The following is a 23,984-nucleotide window of genomic DNA, read 5'->3' as shown; positions in this document are numbered from 1 at the left end:
CCAGTTATATACTGAGCATGATGGCACATGGTATGGAATAGCTCCTTGGCTAGTTCAGGTCAGCTGCCCCGGCTATGCCCCCCACCTCCCAGGTTCCTGTAAAAATTAACTCTATCCCAGCTGAACCCAGGACAATAGTGCAGAAAGAGATGTGATCCTGTTGAGGATTTCTTGGCTGGGCAAGGACATGTGAGCAATCCAGCCTTTAGCTGGGAACGAAGCATAAGCATACAAAGTGCTGAAGCGGACAAGGACGCTGTGTCCTTGTACGCTGGGAAAAGGAAGATAAGAAGAGCCTCACAAACAACTCCTGGATGCCGAAGAACGAGATAAGCAACCGCAAGATGCCTCGTGAAGAAGCTTGAGCAGCCAATAAAGGATAAGATAGCGCCGCGTGAAACGGGATATTGTACCAATCAGAGCATTGTATAAGGTGCATGCATAAGCACATAGGGTATATAACTGTGCTGAAAGTTGTAGTAAATGGGCTTCACTTGATCACATTGGTCTGTGTGTGATGTCCCCTGTGGATCCTCTGCCGCATGATCTGGAGGGCTGCTAGAACCCAGGTAGAAGCACAAGTAGCTTCTGGAGTATTACAGGGAATGGTAGAACAAAATTTTCCATCTACAGATCCCAGATGGGATCCTAATAATTTGGCTCAGAGAAGATTGCTAGATCAATATAAAAAATGGGTTCTATTCAGAATCAGAAATGCTATGCCTAAGGCAATTAACATGTCTAAATTATATGAAATTAAACAAGATAGAAAAGAGTCTCCCACTGAATTTCTAAGCAGATTAAAAGATGCTGCTAGGAAATATACTGAGTCTGAAGAAGGAAAAGCTCAATTGGCTCCTTTGTTTATAGGACAATCTTCTGATGATATGAGAAGGAAATTACAAAAATTACAAGGAGCAGATTCTCGAGATTGGGGAAAATTATTAGAAGTTGCTTGGGTGGCATATAGAAATAGAGATGAATTACAGAGTAAAATGAATACAAGGTTAGTAGCTGCTCTGGAAGTAGGAGCTGGTATGGGACGAGGCAGAGGAGTTATTCCTCGAGGAAGGGGATGGGGTCGAAGAATGGGATGAGGGACAGGAACTGGATTGGGGTCACCAGTGGGATTAAACCAGCCCCTGGGACCGAATCAGTGTGCATACTGTAAAAAAGAAGGACACTGGAAAGGGGAGTGTCCCCTGAGATCTACAAGGTCACAAGTCATCCCAATCTTGACTGCACAATCTCAGCAAGTTCCCCCTTTCTTGGGAAAGTTGAGTGAAAGTATCTGACGGGGACCGGAGGGGAGTGTCCCAGCAGAACCTCTGGTTACAGCTAACCTGGGAGAACAGAAAATTGAATTTTTAGTTGACACTGGAGCCACCTTTTCAGTTTTAAACACCTTAAAGGGGGAATTAAGTTCTGAAGAAATTAGTGTTGTTGGTGCGACAGGTGAACGAGAGACTAGACCCTTCTTTAAACCTTTGACAATGAAATTAGGAAAGCAATGGGTCACTCATCAGTTTCTGTATTTGCCAAATTCTCCTAAACCCCTGTTAGGGAGAGACCTACTTGAGAAATTGGAAGCAGAAATTAAATTTAAAAATGGTGAGATTAAAATTCTAATTCCAGAAACTAAACATATCGAAGCAGTGGCTTTGTTGTTACAGGACGGTCACCAAAAGCAGAGGATCATACCAGTCAAAGTAAATAATGCTGTAATTCCAATCATCTGAGCTGGGGAATCCAAAAGATTAAATCCTGGTAAATCCAAAAGAGCAGAGCCTGTGAGAATTGATTTAAAGCCAGGATTGAGTCCGGAAAATCCTGAGACTGGGAGAAAACCACAATATACATGGACAGTCTTGCCTCAAGGCTTTAAGAACAGCCCTACCATTTTTTTGAAATCAATTGGCATGAGAATTAGGGATTTGGAAGAAAGAAAATAATCAAGGAATCTTGTTGCAATATGTGGATGATTTATTAATTGCAGCTAAGACAGAAGAACAATGCACAAAGTTAACTATTAGCCTTTTGAACTTTTTGGGAATCAGTGGATATCGAGTGTCAAAAGAAAAAGCCCAAATAACACAGAAAGAAGTAACTTATTTGAGTTTTGAAATCCTAAAGGACGGAGACAATTAGGAACTGAGAGAAAAGAGGCAATTTGTCATCTCCCTGAGCCTAAGACTCTAAAAGAATTGCGAGCCTTTCTGGGAATGGTTGGGTGGTGTCGCCTGTGGATTGCAAATTATGGCCTGCTGGTCCGACCTTTATATGAGCAGTTCAAAACCTCAAACAATGGATTTATAGATTGGACTGATGCCGGGAAAGCTACTTTCAAAGAACTAAAACAGGCTTTAATGGGGGTGCCAGCCCTAGGCCTGCCAGATCTCACAAAGACATTTGAAGTCTTTACTCATGAAAGAAAAGGTATAGCTCTGGGTGTCCTGGTCCAATATCTGAGACCAAGTCAGTGAGCTGTGGCCTACTTCTCAAAACAATTAGACAATGTGAGTCTGGGATGGCCTGGTTGTTTGAGAGCCATCGCTGCAACTGTGCTATTGATCCAAGAAGCTCACAAGTTCACCCTAGGACAGAGAATTACAGTGTACGTTCCCCATGTGGTAATTACTGTGCTCAAACAGAAAGGGGGCATTAGTTATCCCCTAGTAGAATGCTGAAATACCAAGTGGTGTGGCTGGAGCAAGATGATATTTACTTAAAAACTACTACCATCGTTAACCTTGCTGTGTTTTTAACAACTGATCAAGTTGAAGGAGAACTGGAACATGACTGCCTGCAGACAATTGAAGAAGTCTACTACAGCCGACCGGATCTCCGAGATGTGCCACTGGAAGAAACAGATTGGGAACTATATACTGATGGAAGCAGTTTCATCCGTGAAGGAAAACGTCTATCAGGATATGTGGTAACCACTACTGAGAAGGTAATTGAATCACAAGCTTTGCCTTCGAATGTATCTGCCCAAAAGGCTGAATTGATAGCTCTTACTCGAGCACTGGAACTAAGTCAAGGAAAGCGAGTCAACATTTGGACAGACTCAAAGTATGCTTTTGGAGTAGTACATGCACATGGAGCAATATGGAAAGAAAGAGGACTGTTATCTGCACAAGGAACCACCATTCAGCATGCAGAACAAATACTGAAATTGTAAGAAGCTATTCAAAAGCCAACAGCAGTCGCGATAATGCACTGTAAAGCACATCAGTCAGGTAGGACTGTTCCTGAAACAGGTAACCGATTGACTGATAGAGCTGCTAAAGAGGCTGCAGAAAAAGGCATCCTAGCACTAGTTCCAGAGAAAAGTGTAAATTTGCCTAAAGATGCTCCAAATTATAATAAAAAAGATGAAGAATTAATTATTAATTGAAGGCTAACAAAAATGAAACAGGATGGGCTGTAACATCGACAGGTCAAATAATAGTCTCACCCGCAATAATGAGAGAAATTGCCCGGGCTGAACATAACAAAGTACATTGAGGAACAGAAAACCTTGTTAAACATTTACAAAAGTGTATTTTGAATAGAGATATGACAAAAATTATTAGAACAATTACAAGTAGATGTGAAATTCGTATATGTAATAATCCCAAAACTGATAATAAAATCATTTTTGGAATTACTAAGCAAGGAAATTCTCCAGGAGAATATTGGCAAATTGATTTTACAGAATTGCCTCGAAAAGAAGGATATTGACATATCCTAGTTCTAGTTGATACCTTTACTGGGTGGCCTGAGGCTTTCCCTTGTTGCACCAACAAAGCAAGAGAAGTAGTTATCATCATTGTTATAATCTGTGTTGCTTTTAGCTGTCTTAAACGAGCTGTGACACGATCTATGTTCAAGTGAGACTACTAAAAGAATTAGTAGCCTCAAACAGAAAGGGGGGAATTGATAACATATTTCCATACATTCTGTATGGTATGTCTAAATATTTTGATGGTTTTAATATTTTGTACCAGCTGTGGAAACTGGTTTGCTGCTAGGTGACTGTAAAAGTGAGATTTGGTAAATAATTATTAGAAATCTTATACTAACACTATGATTGAAACAATAGACAAAAGTATAGCCAAGCAATTAACTAGTAGAGGTAGTTCCTCACAAGTTTTGCAGTTCTTTGCTCTTATGACTAGATGTTCCTGTACGCTAGAGGAGAACAATGTTGAAACTGACCACATGGGATTGAAGCTGCATTAAGCTTCAAGATCAAAGAACGAGGACAAGAATAAAGACTTCAAGGACAGCCAACAGAATCTCAAATGGGTCAGTGGTCGTAAAAGCAGCCCTTCGTCTCAAACGAATTCTTCATTGCGTATGATCGGATGTAGGCAGTACTATGATAATCAGTTACAATAATTTTTATGTATATGTATACTAATCTGATTAATATGCAATTAGTTATTCTATATAACCTGTTTGTGCTAAAGCTGTGGCATGCACACTAGGTGGAATTATCCCCTGTGCATCCAGTGCTGCAGTAAAGAATGCCTGCTTTCTAAAACTCCAAAATGAGTCTTAGAGAGTTTCTTCAACCGGCTTTTTGGTATCAAAGGTGTGACTCAAATATATCCCGAGACCCCAGAATCGGCTGCTGACACAAATAAACCCCGCGCTTCTTTGTTGTTGGAAATCGATCCGGGGAAGGGGAACGGGACGCTGACTCATCAGTTCTGAACACGTGGGGTTTGCAACGCGGCCCGAAATCCGGGCGAGAACCTTTAACTCGTGGCAGCCGAACTGGCCTCCTCGACGGTGGTAGCTCTCGCGGATACCCCGCCTGGTCCACACCTGCGGGAGGTAACGGCGCGAGGGGCGGCGGCCCGGGCACCCCTCGGGACGGCGGAGCCGCGGCCGCCTGGCGGGCCGCACTCCTCCCACTCCCGGCGGCGGGCAGTGCTAGGCCCCGGCGGCGCCGATGTTGCTATGGCGACGGGCGGTGCGAGGCCGCGAGGTGGCGCTGTGAACCGCTCTAGGTCGCGACCATCGTGGCGGTGCGTGTGGGGTTGAAACTGAAAGTGAAGGGCTCGGGCCGCGGCGAAGCGGGACTCAGGCGCTGGCTCCTTCCCATGAGCGCCTGAGTCACCCCGGCCCGAGCATGTCGGATAGTTTCGACCGAGCTCCAGGTGCTGGCCGGGGCCAGGGTCGAGGAGGCGCTGCTCCCCTCAGTGGTGCGGACTTATCGGAGAGTAGTGGTGAGGCCTGCTTCGGGGGCAGTGGTTCCTACAGCTTAGGCTCGGCTGAGCAGCAGCAGAAAACAGGCGGCCTCTTCCCGCAGCAGGAACCGTTACGGCCTCCGAAGACGGCGCCGCTGGGCACCGGAAACGCAGGTACTAGCCGCCATGCAGCGGCCCCCTCCCCGCCTTTCCAGAAGCCCCCGATGGCGAAGGTGTCGGGGAGCGGCCCCCTAAAGCCCGCCCCGCTCCCCTCTCTCTTGTGCGCACCGCCCTGCTCCTGCTTCGCTTGCTGATCCAACACCCCCCCCCCCCCCCCTTCTCTGTCCCACTGAGAGTGGAGCCCTGGGGTTTCCCTTCCCACCTCCCTTCGGCCTGGTCACGGGGATGCGTCCTTTCTCCCATCTCCCGCACCTAGGGGCTGAGAGGTCACCGTGGCCTTGAGGGCCAGCGCTCTCGCATCCTGGGAGCCTGCCTGGCTCCTCTTGGCACCGCATAGAGATGAGTCGCGTAGGGGTGCTGGCAACTGCACTTTTCCTTAGATGAGCGGTCATGTTTCTGGGCTATGGACCTGTGCTCAAGTAAAGGTGTGATGTTGTGTTGCAGCCTGCTTGCAACACCTCTCTTTCCGTCCCTCCCTTTCTGTGCCCATACATCCGTATATGTGTGTTTTATCTATTTGTTAATCTGACCGCAGATGGTCTCGGTCTTCCCCTTATTGAAGAACTCTTTAACTCTGGTCTAAAGGTTTGCCAAAAAATAAACCCAATCCAACAGTAACATAAAGTGTTGTTTGTTGGTTAGCTTTTTCAGGTAGATATCAGATTCTGTTTTCAATAAATTTAGGAGCTAATCTATAAAGATAGATTTGGAAAATGTGGTTTAAAAAACACCTTCATTGGATTTTTTTGCAAATGGTGTACGAGAACAATGATAGTTAAGTGTCTTTCAGGATTATGTTAAAAATTAGTGATGTCTTCCATTTATTGACCTTCAAAGTCTTGCCTTTGCATCTGAAATCTATGAAAACCCCACAAAACCAGCAAGTATATCATAAGATTTACTAGTTTCTCAGGTTAGCTCTTTTAGAAAACATGTTTTCATGGGGGGAGAGGGCTCTTCCCCCCCCCCCCCTTTTTTTTTTTGTCGCTTTCACATGAACATTGTGTTCACTTTCTGTCATGTAGAAAGGCATCTAGAGTTTGCTAAAGTGAAAACTTTATCCATATTTAAGAAAAAAACAATATATTTGAAGTATACTTGAAAATATATTTATAGTATAAGTAAAAGTATATTTAAAGTCCAAAAAGTGATGTGTCCTGTGTGTACTCTGTGTGAATACATACTAATTTAGTGATTTCTAAGAAAAACTCTTAACAAACTTTTCAGAACACCTGCAACAGGCAAGAATTCCATCTGGATCACAAGATAAAGTTTCAGTTCCTGATTCTGGACCGGAGATGGCTGAATCTCAGGTGGCTGTGGCTCCTGTGGTAAAGTCAAAGTTGTCTGTTAAAGCACCTGAGTTTTATCCATCAGGATACAACCAGAACTTCAATCAGAACTTCACAGTAAGTGTTTATCTTCTCTTCTTAGTATATGCCAATTTACTTATATTCAAATTAACAATGTTTTCCTGAGATCTTGTGTATCAGATAACTCAAATGCTGCATTTGCCAAAGAGATTCCAAAAATTTGGATGATAACCTCCAGAGACACAGTCGGAATGTTAAGTGATAATGAGTGAATGTTATGCTGTGCTGAGAGCCTTTAGTGTGGGATATTTTGCTAAAGCTTGCTGCAGATAACATTCCTTGTTGATTACACCCAGCATCAGAGTAAGCTGTCTTTTTGGTGACTGCCTCTTTTGTAGTTACATCTGCACTGCATTTTAAGTAAAAGCTTAGCTGCACTTTTATTCAGATTTCACAGGCTTTTGAAGCAAGTGTGGGAGAAAGCTTGAACTTTAGCTTTTCTAAGCTCAGGCTTATTTTCCTAAATTTACTGTGCCATGGGTATGATTGGCCATGACTGCCTAACTTTATGTACCATCGTGTGTCTTTTAATTCTTTCAGTGATATTGTATCACCAAAGGGCAAAAAAGTAGGGTTGGGCTCATTCCTAGCAGTTAACCTACCCACGTATGTAATATGAAATATATTTGCAGCCAGACTAAGGGTAATCTCAGATCAATATTGTAGATTCATCACATAAAAGTTGGTGGTGCTTATTTTCTACCCCCCTTGTCTTCCATATTATTGCTATGGTAATTCTACTCCAGGGAAGATCTATGTGAATTCTTGGAATATCCTTTTGTTATGCAAGCAGACAAACTCTGGTACTATATATAAATAGGTGGGAACTATTATTTTTACAAATCCAATCAAATGATAATAAACAATTATACTGAAACAAATACATTTTGAGTAATTTGCAGAAAAATACTTGATTTGAATGTTAAACATAGTGGTTTAGTGTTTTGAAGTTTTTTCCTTACCAGTAGAATTGATGTTATCTGGATGTTACCAGTTTTGCCATCTTACTGAATAAAATAACTGTCTTGTATATTGGCTGTGGGCTTGTATTATCCAACTGTTGACAAATGCCAATATGAACGTGCTTCAGTGAATGGATAATCTAGGGGGAAAAAAAAACCTACTTTGACCCAGTACATCACATGTTTTCTATAAATAAAGAAAAAATGCCATTTGGAATGGCATATATGTGCATATGTATAATTACAAAGTTTTGAGGCCAGCAATGTTGCTTTTCAGCTGTTTTGCAAAACCACAGAAGCATGTGGGAGTTCCTGGTTGCTATGTTGTAGGAATATGTTATGAATTTAAGTGACTCATCTATTAATGAAAATAACTCTTAAAATGCTAGTAAAACCTAGAAGATTTATTTGAAAGTATGTTGCAGGGACCCTAATCTAATCAGAGTATACTAGGCATAGAATAGTGATGTTTCAGACTTTTTAGTCCTTCATTATTACAAAGTTTGGGGTTTGGTTTTGGTTTTTTGTTTGTTTTTTTACTTTAATGACTGAATTAATTTCATAAACTGGGTCCACCTGCAATAAAAATAAGGAATTTAGCACACTTTACACAGATTTTCACCATGAGTTTTAAAATTTGAATCAAAACAAAGTTTTGAGAAATTTCTGTTTTTCTGACTTATAAATGAAAGCTAAAAAGTATTAATTCTACTGTTCCCTGGAATTTTTAGATCTGAAAACTCACATTGGTTTTGCTATTTATTAAGCATTTCTTGTTTTAGAAATAATGTACAGTCAAACAAGGAATCAACACATTACTGTAATTACTATGTGTGTCCGTATAACACTTGATTATTAGATTAGTTAATCTCCAGTTAGTTCTGATACTCAAAACTATCAGTTACCTGTGAAGATACTTTAAGGGGTACAGCATCCAAGGCATACTAGAATTTTCAGAAAAACTTTACCAGGACTTTGGGGAGGAAAGACCTCCATGGGATTCTCTGTTTGCATATAGCTGTCCATCCCATAGGAAGTTGTGGATGTCTGCAGCAGAATTGGTGACTAGATTTAGGTTTGGATTGCCTGTAGGAAATGTCAGACTTGTTCTCTGGCATGGGTATATGAGGATAATATGGCTGTCACTCCATCAGAAGGGCATAATGTTCTCACTTCATAGTTTTAGGAGTGAGATTTGTATTATCTTAGGTGGAATCATCCCCCTGCCCCCCCCTTCCCCCCCCCCCCCCCTCACCTAATTTAAAAAAGGAGGCTAACCAGCCTCAGTGGTGGGTTTTATACTTTTAGCCAAGCATGAAGGTGCCACTTAACCTCATACAACATGAATGGGTGATATTGTACATGCAATAATCTTTGTGCTTAATTTTGCAATAACTTTATTGTTGAGTACGTATAATCTGAAGGGAAAAAAAAAAAAGCTTGTTCCTAGGAAATCTGAAGAAATCAAATCAATGATAAATTATTGGTGACTAAGTTCCTAAGTGGAAATGTTGTGAATACTTCTTGGGTATAGGAAAGTGGTAATTAGCACACGTACTGAAACAGACCCTGAGAGCAGACTTGGATCATGGATCTTTTCTATAGACTTTCTGGTTTTTATCTTTATGTAAATCAGAGGGATTTTAGTACCTACTTAGCCTTTGCATTGTTATGTCTTTAAACTCATGAAGTGACTCTTAGTAGAAGAGAAGCAAATCTATTACCTTTAAGTTAGTGACTATTGTGTTTTGTTGTGAATAATCCAGGATCCAGTCCTATAGCTATCAAACATAAAGGAGAAGGATTAGACAGTGTTGGCCTGACTGAGAAAACATTGAAATGAATGGAAAATGTCTAGTTGACTTTCATGGCTTTGAATCATAAATTTGTAATGAATGTGTAAACTTATAGCCTCCTGTTAGCCAACTATTGTTTAAAAATAACCAAGAGGGATTTGCTTTACTTTCCCTTAGTTGATACAGTATGTGGTGCTGTCTTCTCTGTTAAATCTTAAAATCTGCCAATGAGAAACATGAGTGGTTTATGTGTAGAAGTTACTGGACTAAATCTAATTAGTTTTTAAAGTATTGAGTGTTACTAACTTAGCAATATACAACATATAATAATGTTTGAATTATTAATTTATCTCCCATTTGTTCTGTTCCCTGGCATAGTTACTAAAACCTAGACCACCTTTGGAGTTGCCTATTTGGTATAGGTAGATGAATGTGGTGCTGAGTTTAGTTTCTGTGTTTAGCCTTTTAATTACAAAATGGGAAGAAGAGTATGAATACAGGGACACCAATATACCAAATGGGATTGGAGCCCCTTCCAGAACAAGGACACTTTCCTCCAAGATTGAATTTTTATTAGTTGAGGATGAGAGGAAGGTTCCTCTCTGCTAAATGAGGAACCCATAACAACCTGATGGCTGTCAGAAAGAGCAGCTTCTCTTACTAGCTACAGCAATTGCATCCATTGCAACCTGGCTGGAGAGTTTTCAGACAGGTTGTTTGAAGAGATGCTAGTTCAGCTGTATGTGACTAAGCTGCAGTTGTTGCACAATAACGTCATAGTTCTGTGGAACAAAATAGTTTAACTTTATTGTACAGAGCTTTTACTGGGCTATACTGGGCTATTTGAAATTGCCTAGTAAAAGTTGATTTCCTTTAGAGAAATAGAATATTTAGCAAGTTACACAGAGGCCTGTTAGCTTTTATTCTTTGGCTTCATAAGCTCCAAACCGTTAGAATCGTAGAATAATTTAGGTTGGAAAGGACCTCTGAAGTTCCTCTGGTCCAATCCCCAACTCAAAGCAAAACCAACTTGGATCAGGTTGTTGAAGGCTTTATCCTTATGAGTAGTAACAATTTGCCACCATTTCCTTAAACTCGTATTTTTTTTTCCTATTTCTGGTAGGCCACATTAAGTAACTTTGTCTTCAGTATTATTTACTGGGCAAATATTCTACTTAATTAAACATCATATGAAATCTTTCTAGTTTTTCTTCTGTTATATTGATGTGTCCCTGTCCTGGGTTCAGCTGGGATAGAGTTAATTTTTACAGGAACCTGGGAGGTGGGGGGCATAGCCGGGGCAGCTGACCTGAACTAGCCAAGGAGCTATTCCATACCATGTGCCATCATGCTCAGTATATAAATGGGGAGCGGGCCGGGGGCAGCTCTCGGCTTTCGGAGCGTCGGGTTCCTGGTGGTGAGCAGTTGCACTGTGCATCACTCTTTTTTTGTATACTCTTTCATTAGTACCGTTGTTGTTGTTGTAACTTTTTTTGTGTTGTCCCAGTAAACTGCCTTTATCTCAACCCTCGAGGTTCCAGGTTTTTTTTTTTCTTTTCTCTCCTCCGTCTCCTCCCTATCCCACCGGAGGGGGGCGGGAGGAGTGAGCGAGCGGCTGCGTGGTCCTTCGTTACCGGCTGGGCTGAAACCACGACAGTCCCTTATTAGCTTAAGTTGTATACCCTTACAACGTGGGTCTTTGAAGAATTTTGGAAAACCTGCATTTTCCCCACACACATTCTTCACAGGTTGTGAAATTAATGTCAGTACTTGATTTTCAGCAATGCGTATCTGTCTGTCTCCACAGTTTGTATCCAGGGCTTTTTATCTTTCACAGATCCATGTTGCTTCACAGTACAAGAGAGACTGAGGCATTTTGAAGATAAAGTAAAGGATATCCCCTCATTAAGGGAGGGATGGTGGGGAGAGGGAGAATATAATTATAAACCTTATCGATGTATTTATGTGCACTAAGTAAAGAAAAATTGGTTTATCATTTTTAGCTCAATTTTTCATTACAGTAGATATATTTTAAATCTTTTTCATGTTAAATAGTAGATCAGTTGAGAATTCTGATATCCTGTATGTTACCCTTATTTCTTGAATCACTAATTATAAGTCAGTTCTTTAGCAATCCCTCTTCAGGCTCCTGCTTGCACTTCTGAGATCTCATATGTGATACTTTTCACAATCTTTTGTATAGTGTGACAAAGTGAATTATTTGTACTGTGTTAATACTAGTTACATCACAAAGTATGTTGCTTCCTATGCTATTTCTCTCATACTAGCATTGTAATCATCCAGCATTGACTTTAGAGACTGTTATGTACATTCATTTTTGAATGGACAAAATTAGCAGCCTTCTGTTCCATCAGCAGGTGCATAAACATTGATAAAGTGGTATTGTTCTAGCTCCTCCTTTCTTTAGGGACCAGGTGTGTTTTACTGTCTGTTTTTTAACTTTAGTAACTGCAAATTAATACAATACCATTTGAATAGTTTCATTTCATGCCTTGTAGTCTTTCATCCATTGCCAAGAGATGCAAATTTGCTGATTTTAAAAGATCAGTTTTCCTGGCTGTATTTTATACATGGGAACACTACACTGTATTGTATTTCTGTAATTTCTCCCTCTCCTGTATATTTTGGAGCACTTTTGCACTCTATGTAAGCTCAAAATATTTTGTTTCCAATTTTCAATTATTTTTCCTTTTACAGTTCATGTATCTGCAGCACAGTCTGCACATCAGGAAAGGATGTTGAGCCTCAGTTTGGTAGTTTTATTCTTAACAGGTATACTTGTTAGTTTGTTAGTTAATCTTACACTCAACTTGGCAAACTGATTTCTTTTTTAATCTGTCTTTTTGTCCTTGTTTTGGCTGGGATAGAGTGAATTTTCTTCTTAGTAGCTGGTACAGTGTGTTTTGGATTTAGTGTGAGAAGAATGTTGATAACACACTGATGTTTTCAGTTGTTGCTAAGTAGTGCTTATCCTAAGTTAAGGATTTTTCAGTTTCCCATGCTCTGCCAGCAAGCAGGTGTACAAGAAAGCTGGGAGGGAACGTAGCCAGGACAGCTGACCCAAACTAGCCAAAGGGGTATTCCATACCATAGAACATCATGCTCAGTATATAAACTGGGGGGGAGTTGGCTGGGAGAGGCAGATGGCTGCTCAGGCATCAGTCAGCAGGTGGTGAACAATTGCATTGTGCATCACTTGGGTTTTTTCTTGGGGTTTATTTTTTTCTTTTAATTTTATTATATTCCTTTTCATTACCATTATTATTATATTTTATTATTATTATTGTTAGTATTACATTTTATTTTACTTTAGTTATTAAATTGTTCTTATCTCAACCCACGAGTTTTACCTTTTTTTTCCCCCCGATTCTCTCCCCCATCCCACTGGGTGGGGGGGAGTGAGCGAGTGGCTGCGTGGTGCCTAGTTGCTGGCTGGGCTTAAACCATGACGCTTTTGACGTGTTTTGCTGGGAGACCCTAATCTCTATAAAAACATGTTACCTAGTTCTTGAGGTGATAGGAGTACTGGAGCTTTCTGATGCATTGAGGTCTATGCTCCTTAAAAATGTTTAAGTGAACCATGTAATAAAGATCACTATCAAGTATGCAGAGTGTCAGGAGTTACTCAAGACTAAGGGCTATATGGTTACTTCTGGAGGTAGTAAGTGTAACAACTTTATTTTAGGTTCCTTTTAAATAGCTGGTATATTCTTTTACTGCTATAGGATTCTTCCTTTGAAGATGGATATGATGGCTATCTGACTTTGGCAGAATATGTACAAGACTTCCTAAATCACCTCACCAAGCAACCAGGTTGTTTTGAAACTGAAATAGAGCAGTTTGCTGAAACACTGAATGGCTGGGTCACTGCAGATGAAACTTTGCAAGAACTTGTTGAACTCATATATCAGCAGGTAGCCTGTGTATTCTGTCTTATAACATGGATGTTATGCCTCTGTTACCTAGTGTCCAAGATATGCATATTAGTAGTATTTGTTATATCATTGTACCTACATAGTATTTTAATGGTTTGAATTTTTCTTTTTAGACTGAAACGTATAGGGAAAGATTTTTCTCAATAAACTGAAATGATAGCTCAAGTGTGGGATACTTAGGTAGTTGATAAATTTCCCCTACTTACTCTGTTTCCTTTGCTGTGTATTTGAATCTTCTGGGTCACATACTAGAGCTGAAATTACAGCAGTTAATTTAAGGAGTTATATTTGAATTGCTGGATTTATATAGTAGAGACTGAAGAAACTCTTAAGCAATGTCAGTTGTACATTTTTATTCTATCCTACAAAAAAATTCTTCATAATACTTGGATATTTTTCATTCTTTGGTATTTTAAAAAAAAATAAATTTATACCTACTGTACATGTCACCCTTTGGAAAATGCTCTTTTACTGACAGGCTTTGTTATTCATTTGAAATTATACCTATTTCAGAACAGCATAATTGGAAAAAAGGAAAGCTAGTCTGCTGGTAACTAGGTCCAGTCCCATTGATGGGCATGGAAATGAGGACAGAGACCTTGAACTGAACTCTGTACTAATTGGGGGAGCCATTGGAAAGAACAGCTTAATCTGTGTTGCTAAGCAAATGAGCTGCTGTTACGGTCTTCTGGGCTTGCTGCAGAGAATGAAGTCACACTTGTGCTTGCTATTTATTACATTGGGTCTCTCTCGCTTTCCTGAGTTGCTTTCAAATTCTACCTTGAAGAATGTAATCTTTATTTACCTTTTAAGTGCAGATACTTGCAGAATTTTTTTACTGTGAAATAATCTGGGGTATGTAGAAGCTGTGTGAATGGTTGGTCATTGTACAGAACTGTAGAGTATTAAGTTTCTTATTATAATACAGAATTGATGCACATTTAATTCAGAACAGTTTAGTTAGACGTTAAGATTACCTGTGCTGTGTTTGGCAGCAGCATTTTCCCATCCTTTATTTGGACACATGGAGAATAATTAATAAAAGATGAAAATATTCCATATAACTTCATTGGAAGAAAAAAAGATTAATTTATCCTATTTATAACTTCATATATGTTAAATAAATTGACTCTCATTTAATGGAAGTCTTTTAATGTTGCCTCTTCTTCTCTCCCCCTATTTAAAACAAGTCCAATGTTAAGGTTGGCTGTGCCTTCCTTAACTGAGAAGCATTGAGTGTTATCAGTCTGAAATATAACAGTTTTATGTGAAAAATAAAACTTAGCTCAGTGCAAAATGCTGTTCTAGTATCCAAAAGCATATGATTTTAGCTTTGTTGTATGTCAGGGATGTGATAGTGTTTGAGTGTCAGTCAACTATGCTTATTAATTCTTCTGTCTTGAGCTTCTGCTCAAGTATTTGTTTCCTTGTCCTGGTTTATCACAAAACTTCAATTAAAATTGCTGAAGTGTGTTTATAAGCATCTGCTTCAGTGATGTTTGAGCAGATTTACAGATGTTAGATTTGTGAAGGAAAAAGGCTAAAATGAAAGAAACCCAAGTCCTGTACAGTCTTTCCTTCATCTGGGTATTGGGTATCTTAGCCTGTCTATAAGAATTAATTATCTACTTCCCCCATTCTTCCTAATCCATTTATGTCTCAACAGAATGAAGTGCCAGTTCTCTTGTTTTCCAAAAGCTGAACACTCTGGCTTCATGGCTTAAGAATCTTGACTGTTGTCTAGTTAATACAGTGGATTGTTGCTGTTACAGCAACTAAAATTTCTCAAGATACATATTGGTAGACTAGCCTTCATGCTTAGATTATGACTTTTTTTGAGTTGGAAATAAGATGGGATTACCAAGCAACAATAATTCAGGGAAGGCATTATTGCACTATAATGATTGGTTATTAAGATGATATGAGGTGGTTTTCTTTGGTCTCTGTGTACTATGCCAGGTCATAATACCCCAAATTGAATTGTTTCAGTATATGATGCAACCACAAATACAGACCAGCTAATTGGGAAGATAATGGTTTAGAAAAACACAGATGAGGTTTGAAGAAGTTATGGGTTTTGGTTGTGTGGTGTTTTGGTGGGGTTTTTTGTAGGTTTGTTTTGTTTTGTGATGGTTTTTGGTGGGCTTGTTTTCTTTTGTTTTAGGAAAGAGAAGTGTAATTTAAGTGATGTATTTTGCCTTATTAAAAGAGGGGCACCTCTTCTAGTCCAAGCAACTGATTGAACCAAAGCACCAAAAAGCTCATTAGCTATTTCACGTGCCTCTTTACTGGAAACTGAAGTCGATTTGGTTATCTTAATAATTTAAATTTGTTGTATCTTCCAAAGATACCTCAGTTCTTTCCAGCAACATTATGCACATAGAACAGTTACATTGAGTGTATATTTTCCTCTGCCTGTAGGAGGTAACTAGCTATAATACATTGACATGCTAACAGCAAGATGCTTTTTTCAAACATGTTAGAAGCAGAAGCATGCAAGCACATCTATAGCACTGATAGATGATCAAGATGTAAAAGGAATGTTCAAAGATGATAAAGCCAAAGGATAAGTTTAATGAATTCTTAGTATCCCTGGGGTTTTTTTGGCAGAGCTGATTGAGTTACTTAGACCAGAGCCTCTTTTCCCTGAAGCTGTATTTGAGAAATAATCTCAAATTCAAGTCTTATTAGAAGAGAGTTCAAAACAAATGAACAGTAATAAATTGCCAAAATAAGGGGATGTTCTGCTTTAAGTTCTAAGAGAGGTTGAATGTAGACACTAATGAATTCCCAATTACTTTTTCCACCTCTTGGAATTTTCAAGTATCAGATTTAAAGCAAAATATTTTTCAGACAGTGTGTAACTTATGTTGTGGAATTTCATTGCCACCACCTGTTTTTAGATGATAAAAGTATAAATGTTCAACGGTAACAGTATTTGCTTTAGAAAAAAGGACCCATCAAGAGCTATTAACTGTAATGATACAGTTTTAATATCTGAATCAGGAGTTTGCTATTCTGCAGTTTGTTGGAGCATGTACAGGAGGAAGTATTTATCTTTACTTGTCATGTTCTTGTGCTCTTTCCCTGGGCATTTGCTATTGCCAAAAATAGATTTTGGGATAAAAAGCACTTAGACTGAATGAAGGTGATTTATTTATTTTGTTTTAATGCACTCATTGCTCCTTGAGAGAGTGCATGTCCTTGAAAAAGTGTCTTAATGTCCACTGTTGATTTTTTTTTTCCTTCTTTTTTTTGGTATAAATAGTTTGTAAGTGACTTTCAGACACTCTTTGGTGTAGGTCACAATGGAGAAGTAGAATTGAGGTCACATGGCATAATGGTGGTTGTTTTTCTTAAAGCCACAAAATCACAGTATAATGAACTTTTAAGTGCTGAAATGCATATAGCAAAGTGTTGATGAGATTACAAAAATTAACATGAGAAATAGTAATTATTAATCTTCTGCTCTTCAACTGTCTAGTCAACTGTTGTTAAACACAGTTTTCCAAAAAGCTTTTAAAGATATTTCCTGATAACCTAATCATGGCTTTTATGACTAATTTATTTTTCCACTTTTATTTTGGAAGGCCACATCTGTCCCAAATTTTTCCTACATGGGAGCACGGTTGTGTAACTATCTATCTCACCATCTAACCATTAGTCCGCAAAGTGGGAACTTCCGACAGTTGTTACTTCAAAGGTCAGTATCAGCATGTCATTTTAAGCCCCTTACTTTCTCAGGTTAAGTGTCTTCCTCTTTTGTATGTAACTCTTAACATAGCATGCAAAGAGGTATATATTTAAAATAGAAGTTTAGATTGAGGATTATTAAAGTGCAGGTATGTACTGGATATCGAATACATATATTTTAAAATATTTTTATATTTTTTAATATGGAAATAGGACTCAATTTGGGGTTCTGTAGGCTCTTTTGAACCAAGTATATTAGGCTGATACTGAATTACAGGGTAAATTTGAAAGCTAGTCAACTTTAAAAGTATACTAAATGCACATATATGTACTGTACTTGTCCTTTGACTCTTGCCAGGACTTATTTCATTGTGTTTTTTCTTTAATTACTTTTCTGGCTGGAGTTGCTGTGTAAGGTTTATTCATTGATTGGCTAACTGACTTTACACCTATGAAGTAGATGCATAAAATCCAGAAGGATAAATTTCTTCAATTTTCAGTTACTACAGAATTTGGGGGCTTACGGTTTAATAATGATTAGACTTCATAGTTGACAAAGATGCAACATTTTTTAAATTGATGTATTTTCTTTTTAAATCTTACTGTATGACATTTGAAGGAGTAGTACACTTCAGAATTCTTTAGAAATTAGCCTTTTTTCTTTAAGGACTTTTGGCTTTCTAAGCTTCAGACTTGCTTCTTATTTTAAAATAAGTTTCACTTAGTCTATCTATGTTTAGGAGCAAAAGCATGATAAACTTAACAGCAATGCATTTTGATTATCTTTTAATTGGGAGCAGTACCTTATGGAGAAGCTGAATTTCTGAGCCTTTTTGCCTTCAAAATTATCACTTTTATTTTGTGTGGTTTTGGTTTTTTTCAACTATGTTTGTTACTTGAACAATACCATGAAGGAAATCCCTGTTAATGTTGGATTATTTGATTCCTGGTTTTAAAGCCAACCCAATAGATAACATTCCTTTTAGCACCCTGAAGCCATAAATTTAAAGTTGCTTATGTTTTTATTGCCAATATGGATGGAATTGGGGGGGAAGGAAGAGGGAGATAAACAAACTAACAATATGAATACAGAGAACTCCTGTTTCTCAGCCCAAGTTTCTACTTCAAATTTTTTATTTCAACTCCTTAGATTTTTCAGTTTCTCAGGTATTTCTTAATCTATTACATAACCATTGAGAATACATTGGAGGTTGTCTTGCTTTCCTTTTTATTTCAAATATTTTTTAATTTGTTTTTGAACTGCTATGTAAATGTGTATATTTTTGACACCATTGTTGAATACTAGAAAATTACCTCACTGCCATGTTATCTTAATCCTCAGCATTTGCATTTATATTTAAATTATGCATCACTGTCCCTTAAAATGGTGGGATAAAGTATTTATCGAATAAGTGTAAAGGCATCTAAGACAATGTGGGCAGCACCCTGAAAGGGGGAAAATGTCTTTCAGAGTATACCTACTTTTTATTTCTGTTGATGTTTGGCTGCCTATGTTAAACTTCCTGGACCCATATTCTATTATATAAATTGTGTAACTGTCTTTTACATGTTGCAATTTGCTCTATTTCATTTTGCTGTCTCGGATATCTCAGTGCTTGAAAACACAATCATGGAGTCATATGTATTCATCTAGAGGAAAAAAATCCACATTGTCTTTGCGAAGTCCTCTCACTTCCTTCACAAATCATACTTCCTAGCATTCAGCATTTAACAGTTTTAATGCAGTGAATAAGTTCTTAGCATTCTACTAAATAAGTAACATTACATATGTTGGGATGTCTACAGATTATATGATTTTTGTTTTAATGTTTTCAGGTGTCGAACAGAATATGAAAACAGAGATGAAGCTGCCAAAGGAGATGAGACTACTCGAAAACAATTTCATGCCTTTGTGTTGTTCTTAGCTGAACTTTACCTTAACCTAGAGGTAAGAAGAAAGTTGTGTCAGATGGTTCTTCATTAATTTTTGTTGTGTTTAGGTAAACACTAAAATGGAATATCGTTTGAGGTGTGTGGTTTTTGGTTTGTTTTGTTTTTTTAAAGGGAGAGGGGAATAAAGTAGAAGAACTTTAGAACAGTTTCATTATAATGTGTGTCCAAGAAACAGACAAACAAAAAAAGGACAAGATCATCAGAAGAGAAATGTATAAATATAAAAAAAAAAAAAGTGTAAGAATTCACAAAAAGAACCAACCATAAACCACCTTTGGAATGAAGCTTTTGGTATTTTCTTTTGTCTGGTTGTCGTGGTTTAACCCCAGCCAGCAACTAAGCACCACGCAGCCGCTCACTCACTCCCCCCCCATCCAGTGGGATGGGGGAGAAAATCAGGAAAAGAAGTAAAACTCCTGGGTTGAGATAAGAACGATTTAATAGAACAGAAAAGAAGAAACTAATAATGATAACACTAATAAAATGACAACAGTAGTAATAAAAGGATTGAAATGTACAAATGATGCACAGGGCAATTGCTCACCACCCGCCGACTGACACCCAGCCAGTCCCCAAGCGGCGAATCCCTGCCCCCCCCCACTTCCCAGTTCCTAAACTAGATGGGACATCACATGGTATGGAATACACTGTTGGCCAGTTTGGGTCAGGTGCCCTGGCTGGGCATGAGAAGCTGAAAAATCCTTGACTGTAGTCTAAACACTACTGAGCAACAACTGAAAACATCAGTGTTATCAACATTCTTCCCATACTGAACTCAAAACATAGCACTGTACCAGCTACTAGGAAGACAGCTAACTACATCCCAGCTGAAACCAGGACAGTATCCACCCCTTATTCTATACCATTGACGTCATGCTCAGTTCCCATACCTTTAGTTACATTCCGATCAATCATCACCACCTTTCCATCCCTTTGAGACATATGAACAATGATATATATATATATATATATAAAAGTATACACACACAGAGATATCAGTTCTTTAGTTCTTTATGTTCATAAAATGTTCGTTGAGTTCATTTAGTTTCTGACTCTGGGCTCCATCTGTCATACCAGTCTGTCTGAGCAGGAGGGATGGTGCAAAGTCCTCTCGGTCGGTAGAGCAGAATTGGGCTTCAGTGCGGTGTGACGAGCAGGTGACATTTGGTGCAGCAGGAGGATGGTGTGCACCGTTGGATTGTTGCATGCTGGAGTCAGTTCTGGATCCACCTCTACTGCGCTTTGCTCAGTTTTATCACAGTTCTTTCTTGCTTGATCCAAGTGATTCTTACTATAGTACTATGGATATAGCATGTAACAATTATAGTAATGATAACATACAGTAGCAGGGTTATATAGCAACTAATATCATACAGTTTAATTCTGGCTATTTTCACCTAAAATCAAATCCCCTTGAGGCACACATCAGACTTCCCCATCTTTTCGCATCACCCACCAAGTGCACCCAGGCCCTTGAGCAAAAGCAATCCCACGAATGGGTTTACCTTTGCCTGAGGCAGGAGTAACCCAGACTGTTTTCCCTAACATATTTTTCATGTGCACTACAGGGACTTTATCCCCTTCTACAGTATGTAAAAATTCTGATTGGGCAGGGCCACTCCGATTGGCAGATCCTCTGGTGTTGACTACCCAGGTGGCTTTTGCTAAATGTGTATCCCAATGTTTGAAAGTTCCGCCCCCCATTGCTCTCAATGTAGTCTTTAACAGTCCATTGTATGGCTCAATTTTCCCAGAGGCTGGTGCATGATAGGGGATATGATACACCCACTCAATGCCATGCTCTTTGGCCCAGGTGTCTATGAGGTTGTTTCGGAAATGAGTCCCATTGTCTGACTCAATTCTTTCTGGGGTGCCATGTCGCCACAAGACCTGCTTCTCAAGGCCCAGGATAGTGTTCCGGGCAGTGGCATGGGGTACAGAATATGTTTCCAGCCATCCGGTGGTTGCTTCCACCATTGTAAGCACATAGCGCTTGCCTTGGCGAGTTTGTGGGAGTGTGATATAGTCAATCTGCCAGGCTTCCCCAAATTTATATTTCAGCCATCGCCCTCCATACCACAGGGGCTTTAACCGCTTGGCTTGCTTAATTGCAGCACATGTTTCACATTCATGGATAACCTGCGCGATAGTGTCCATGGTCAGGTCCACCCCTCAATCTCGAGCCCATCTACTCTGTTTGGAAACTGGAGCGGCATTTTTCCTGGTAGAATCCCCTTTTGTGGTGGTTTTTCCTCGCAGTTCACGTACCCGTGCATTTAGGACCGAGGTAGGTTTTCCGTCCCATTTCCTCATGTCCTCTCCATGATCACATAGGTAAAACCACAGGGCACCTCGCGGTGTGTACCTTCTATATTCTCTCTCGGGAAGAGGAGCGCTCACTCCTAATAGCTGAGACATTGGTCCTTACACGTGTGGAGTAGGACATATCCTCTTTGATTTGTTGGACATCCTCGGACAGCTTCTCCACAGCTGCAATGCAGGCTTGTAGGGAGGAGGAGAGATTTTCTTCGTATTGACGGAGTTGGCGAGCCACTTCCTCCACTGTCGGTGCCTCTTCATCCTTCCAGGCCATTATTGCCAATGCATTGGCATAGGATGATGGTGCGGTCCGTACAAACTTCCGCCACATGGGTCGAGTGCATTGGACTTCGTCTGGATCTTTGGGTAATTGTGGGTTGTCCGGGTCATGATGGATCGTCTCTAGCACAGCTAATTCCCTCAGATATTGAATACCTTTTTCCATGGAGGAAAGGTAAATGGTATAATTATTAATAGTTTCCCACAGATGGCTCCCGCAGTATAAAGGTGACAATGCTAAGTGCAAATACCGGATTAATCCCACAGCTGATGACTTTATCATACCATAAACCAGAGTTATACCATACATCAAAGCGAAAACCACCTCCCACGGATGATAAGCAGTAGAAGAGGAACTACATACAGCAAGCGAGGTGATACATAACAGAGCCTTAAAAACCAGAGCAACAACTCTAAGAATGCATAAATCAACATAATGAATGCTTAGAACAAATTTGTTTTAACAAGCTCTGGTCAGGTTTGTCGTTATCTCAACCCTTCGTGCCCCACGTTGGGTGCCAAAAGGACTGTCGTGGTTTAACCCCAGCCAGCAACTAAGCACCATGCAGCCGCTCACTCACTCCCCCCCCATCCAGTGGGATGGGGGAGAAAATCAGGAAAAGAAGTAAAACTCCTGGGTTGAGATAAGAACGATTTAATAGAACAGAAAAGAAGAAACTAATAATGATAATGATAACACTAATAAAATGACAACAGTAGTAATAAAAGGATTGAAATGTACAAATGATGCGCAGGGCAATTGCTCACCACCCGCCGACCGACACCCAGCCAGTCCCCAAGCGGCGAATCCCTGCCCCCCCCACTTCCCAGTTCCTAAACTAGATGGGACATCACATGGTATGGAATACACTGTTGGCCAGTTTGGGTCAGGTGCCCTGGCTGGGCATGAGAAGCTGAAAAATCCTTGACTGTAGTCTAAACACTACTGAGCAACAACTGAAAACATCAGTGTTATCAACATTCTTCACATACTGAACTCAAAACATAGCACTGTACCAGCTACTAGGAAGACAGCTAACTACATCCCAGCTGAAACCAGGACACTGGTAAAACCACCAGATTACTACACTTAACCAACATAGGAAATGTTACAACCTAGCAGAAGCAGGTCAGGATCAATAACCCATCAAATGCTTGAGGAAGTATGGGAATCTTCAAAATGAGCAATTAAAAATGCAGACCTTTAAAGAGATTTCTTCTGAAGGTTCAGTCCTTGACTTATGCATGAAGCATGAAATCTTGTATTTAGATCAGTTTTTTGTATCTGATATGTACAGAAAAGTGTATGTACACATAAAAATTCTTTGACTCTTATACCTGTGAGTTCAATAAGGTCACTGACTGCTGTAGTGTCCTTAAAAATATATTTTTCACTGGATTATTTCAAAGATTTGATTTAAGCAGGCACTATAAAAATGTTCTGCTGGCATGAGGAAAGAAAACTCTCTGACTCTTCCATTTTTGTTCATAAGTGGGCCTTGAAATCTAATTTTCACTTGCTAGAAGTAAAAAGGAAGCTTTCCAAAGGGTTTGGGGGAGGAGGAGTTGCCCAGTTTGGAGTATACCATTTATTTTTAAACCATTTTCTATAATTTTTAAATTTATAAAGAGTGCCTTCTAGAAGAAGTAAGCTACTCTACAGCTGTAGAGAATGTATAACGTAGGATGGGGAAGAGCATAGGATTCTGAGAATTTGGGAAGATGTGGACCACTTGCCAGGCATTTTGCAGCTTTTCTTAGCAATTTATTAGCAAGGAAACAAAATGCTAGACAAGCATTGTTATGTATATGTCAGAATAGTAAGGATACTACTCAAAGTCTGTGTTCTAGAATAGTTACGGTATTTGGCATATTCTTCCAACTGAAGAGTTCAACTATGTTAATCACAAACCAAATCATACAGCATTCGAGAGAGAAAATGTGACTAAATTAATTTCTAAAACTTAAGTCTTTTAAATATGGTTTGGTTTTGTTTTTTTAAATATATTTTGCAGATTAAAGGAACAAAGGGACAGGTAATGCGAGCAGAAATTCTTCAAGAAGGCCTTCGGCAATTGCTAAATGCGCTCTTCTCTAATCCTGTGGATAATAATTTGATGTGTGCAGTGAAACTGCTGAAGGTGAGACAGTAGTTTTAAAAGAAGAAAAAAAAAAAAAGTTGTTGTTTTTTTTTTTTTAAATATATCATCATAGTCCTGAATGAAAGAGGGAAGCTCATAAGCACTACTTGTTTATATAATTATATGTAGATCATAATATATTTTAAATGCAA

At 39.3% G+C, this 23,984-nt stretch overlaps 1 protein-coding gene across 8 annotated transcripts in view; it reads left to right on the top strand.

Moving 5' to 3' along the window:
- Window positions 1–23,984, top strand: part of LOC138683435 (polyadenylate-binding protein-interacting protein 1-like) — a 75,870-nt gene that overhangs the window by 42,282 nt on the left and 9,604 nt on the right. Inside the window, exons 1-6 of one of the 8 annotated variants that reach the window (XM_069775207.1) lie at window positions 4,745–5,354; window positions 6,588–6,769; window positions 13,238–13,426; window positions 17,038–17,150; window positions 18,977–19,088; window positions 23,707–23,832. In XM_069775207.1, the coding sequence (XP_069631308.1) occupies window positions 5,123–5,354; window positions 6,588–6,769; window positions 13,238–13,426; window positions 17,038–17,150; window positions 18,977–19,088; window positions 23,707–23,832 (954 nt within the window). In that variant the 5' untranslated portion in view covers window positions 4,745–5,122. Of the gene's footprint in view, window positions 1–4,744; window positions 5,355–6,587; window positions 6,770–13,237; window positions 13,427–17,037; window positions 17,151–18,976; window positions 19,089–23,706; window positions 23,833–23,984 lie in introns of those variants that run through there. The other 7 variants (XM_069775206.1, XM_069775204.1, XM_069775203.1 and 4 more) reach the window with 7 other exon arrangements.

Source organism: Haliaeetus albicilla, chromosome W (assembly GCF_947461875.1).
Source record: "Haliaeetus albicilla chromosome W, bHalAlb1.1, whole genome shotgun sequence".
In the NCBI taxonomy this organism is placed as follows: domain Eukaryota; kingdom Metazoa; phylum Chordata; class Aves; order Accipitriformes; family Accipitridae; genus Haliaeetus; species Haliaeetus albicilla.
Note: the sequence above shows the minus strand (reverse complement) of the source record. Positions and strands in the feature narration are given on the sequence as shown.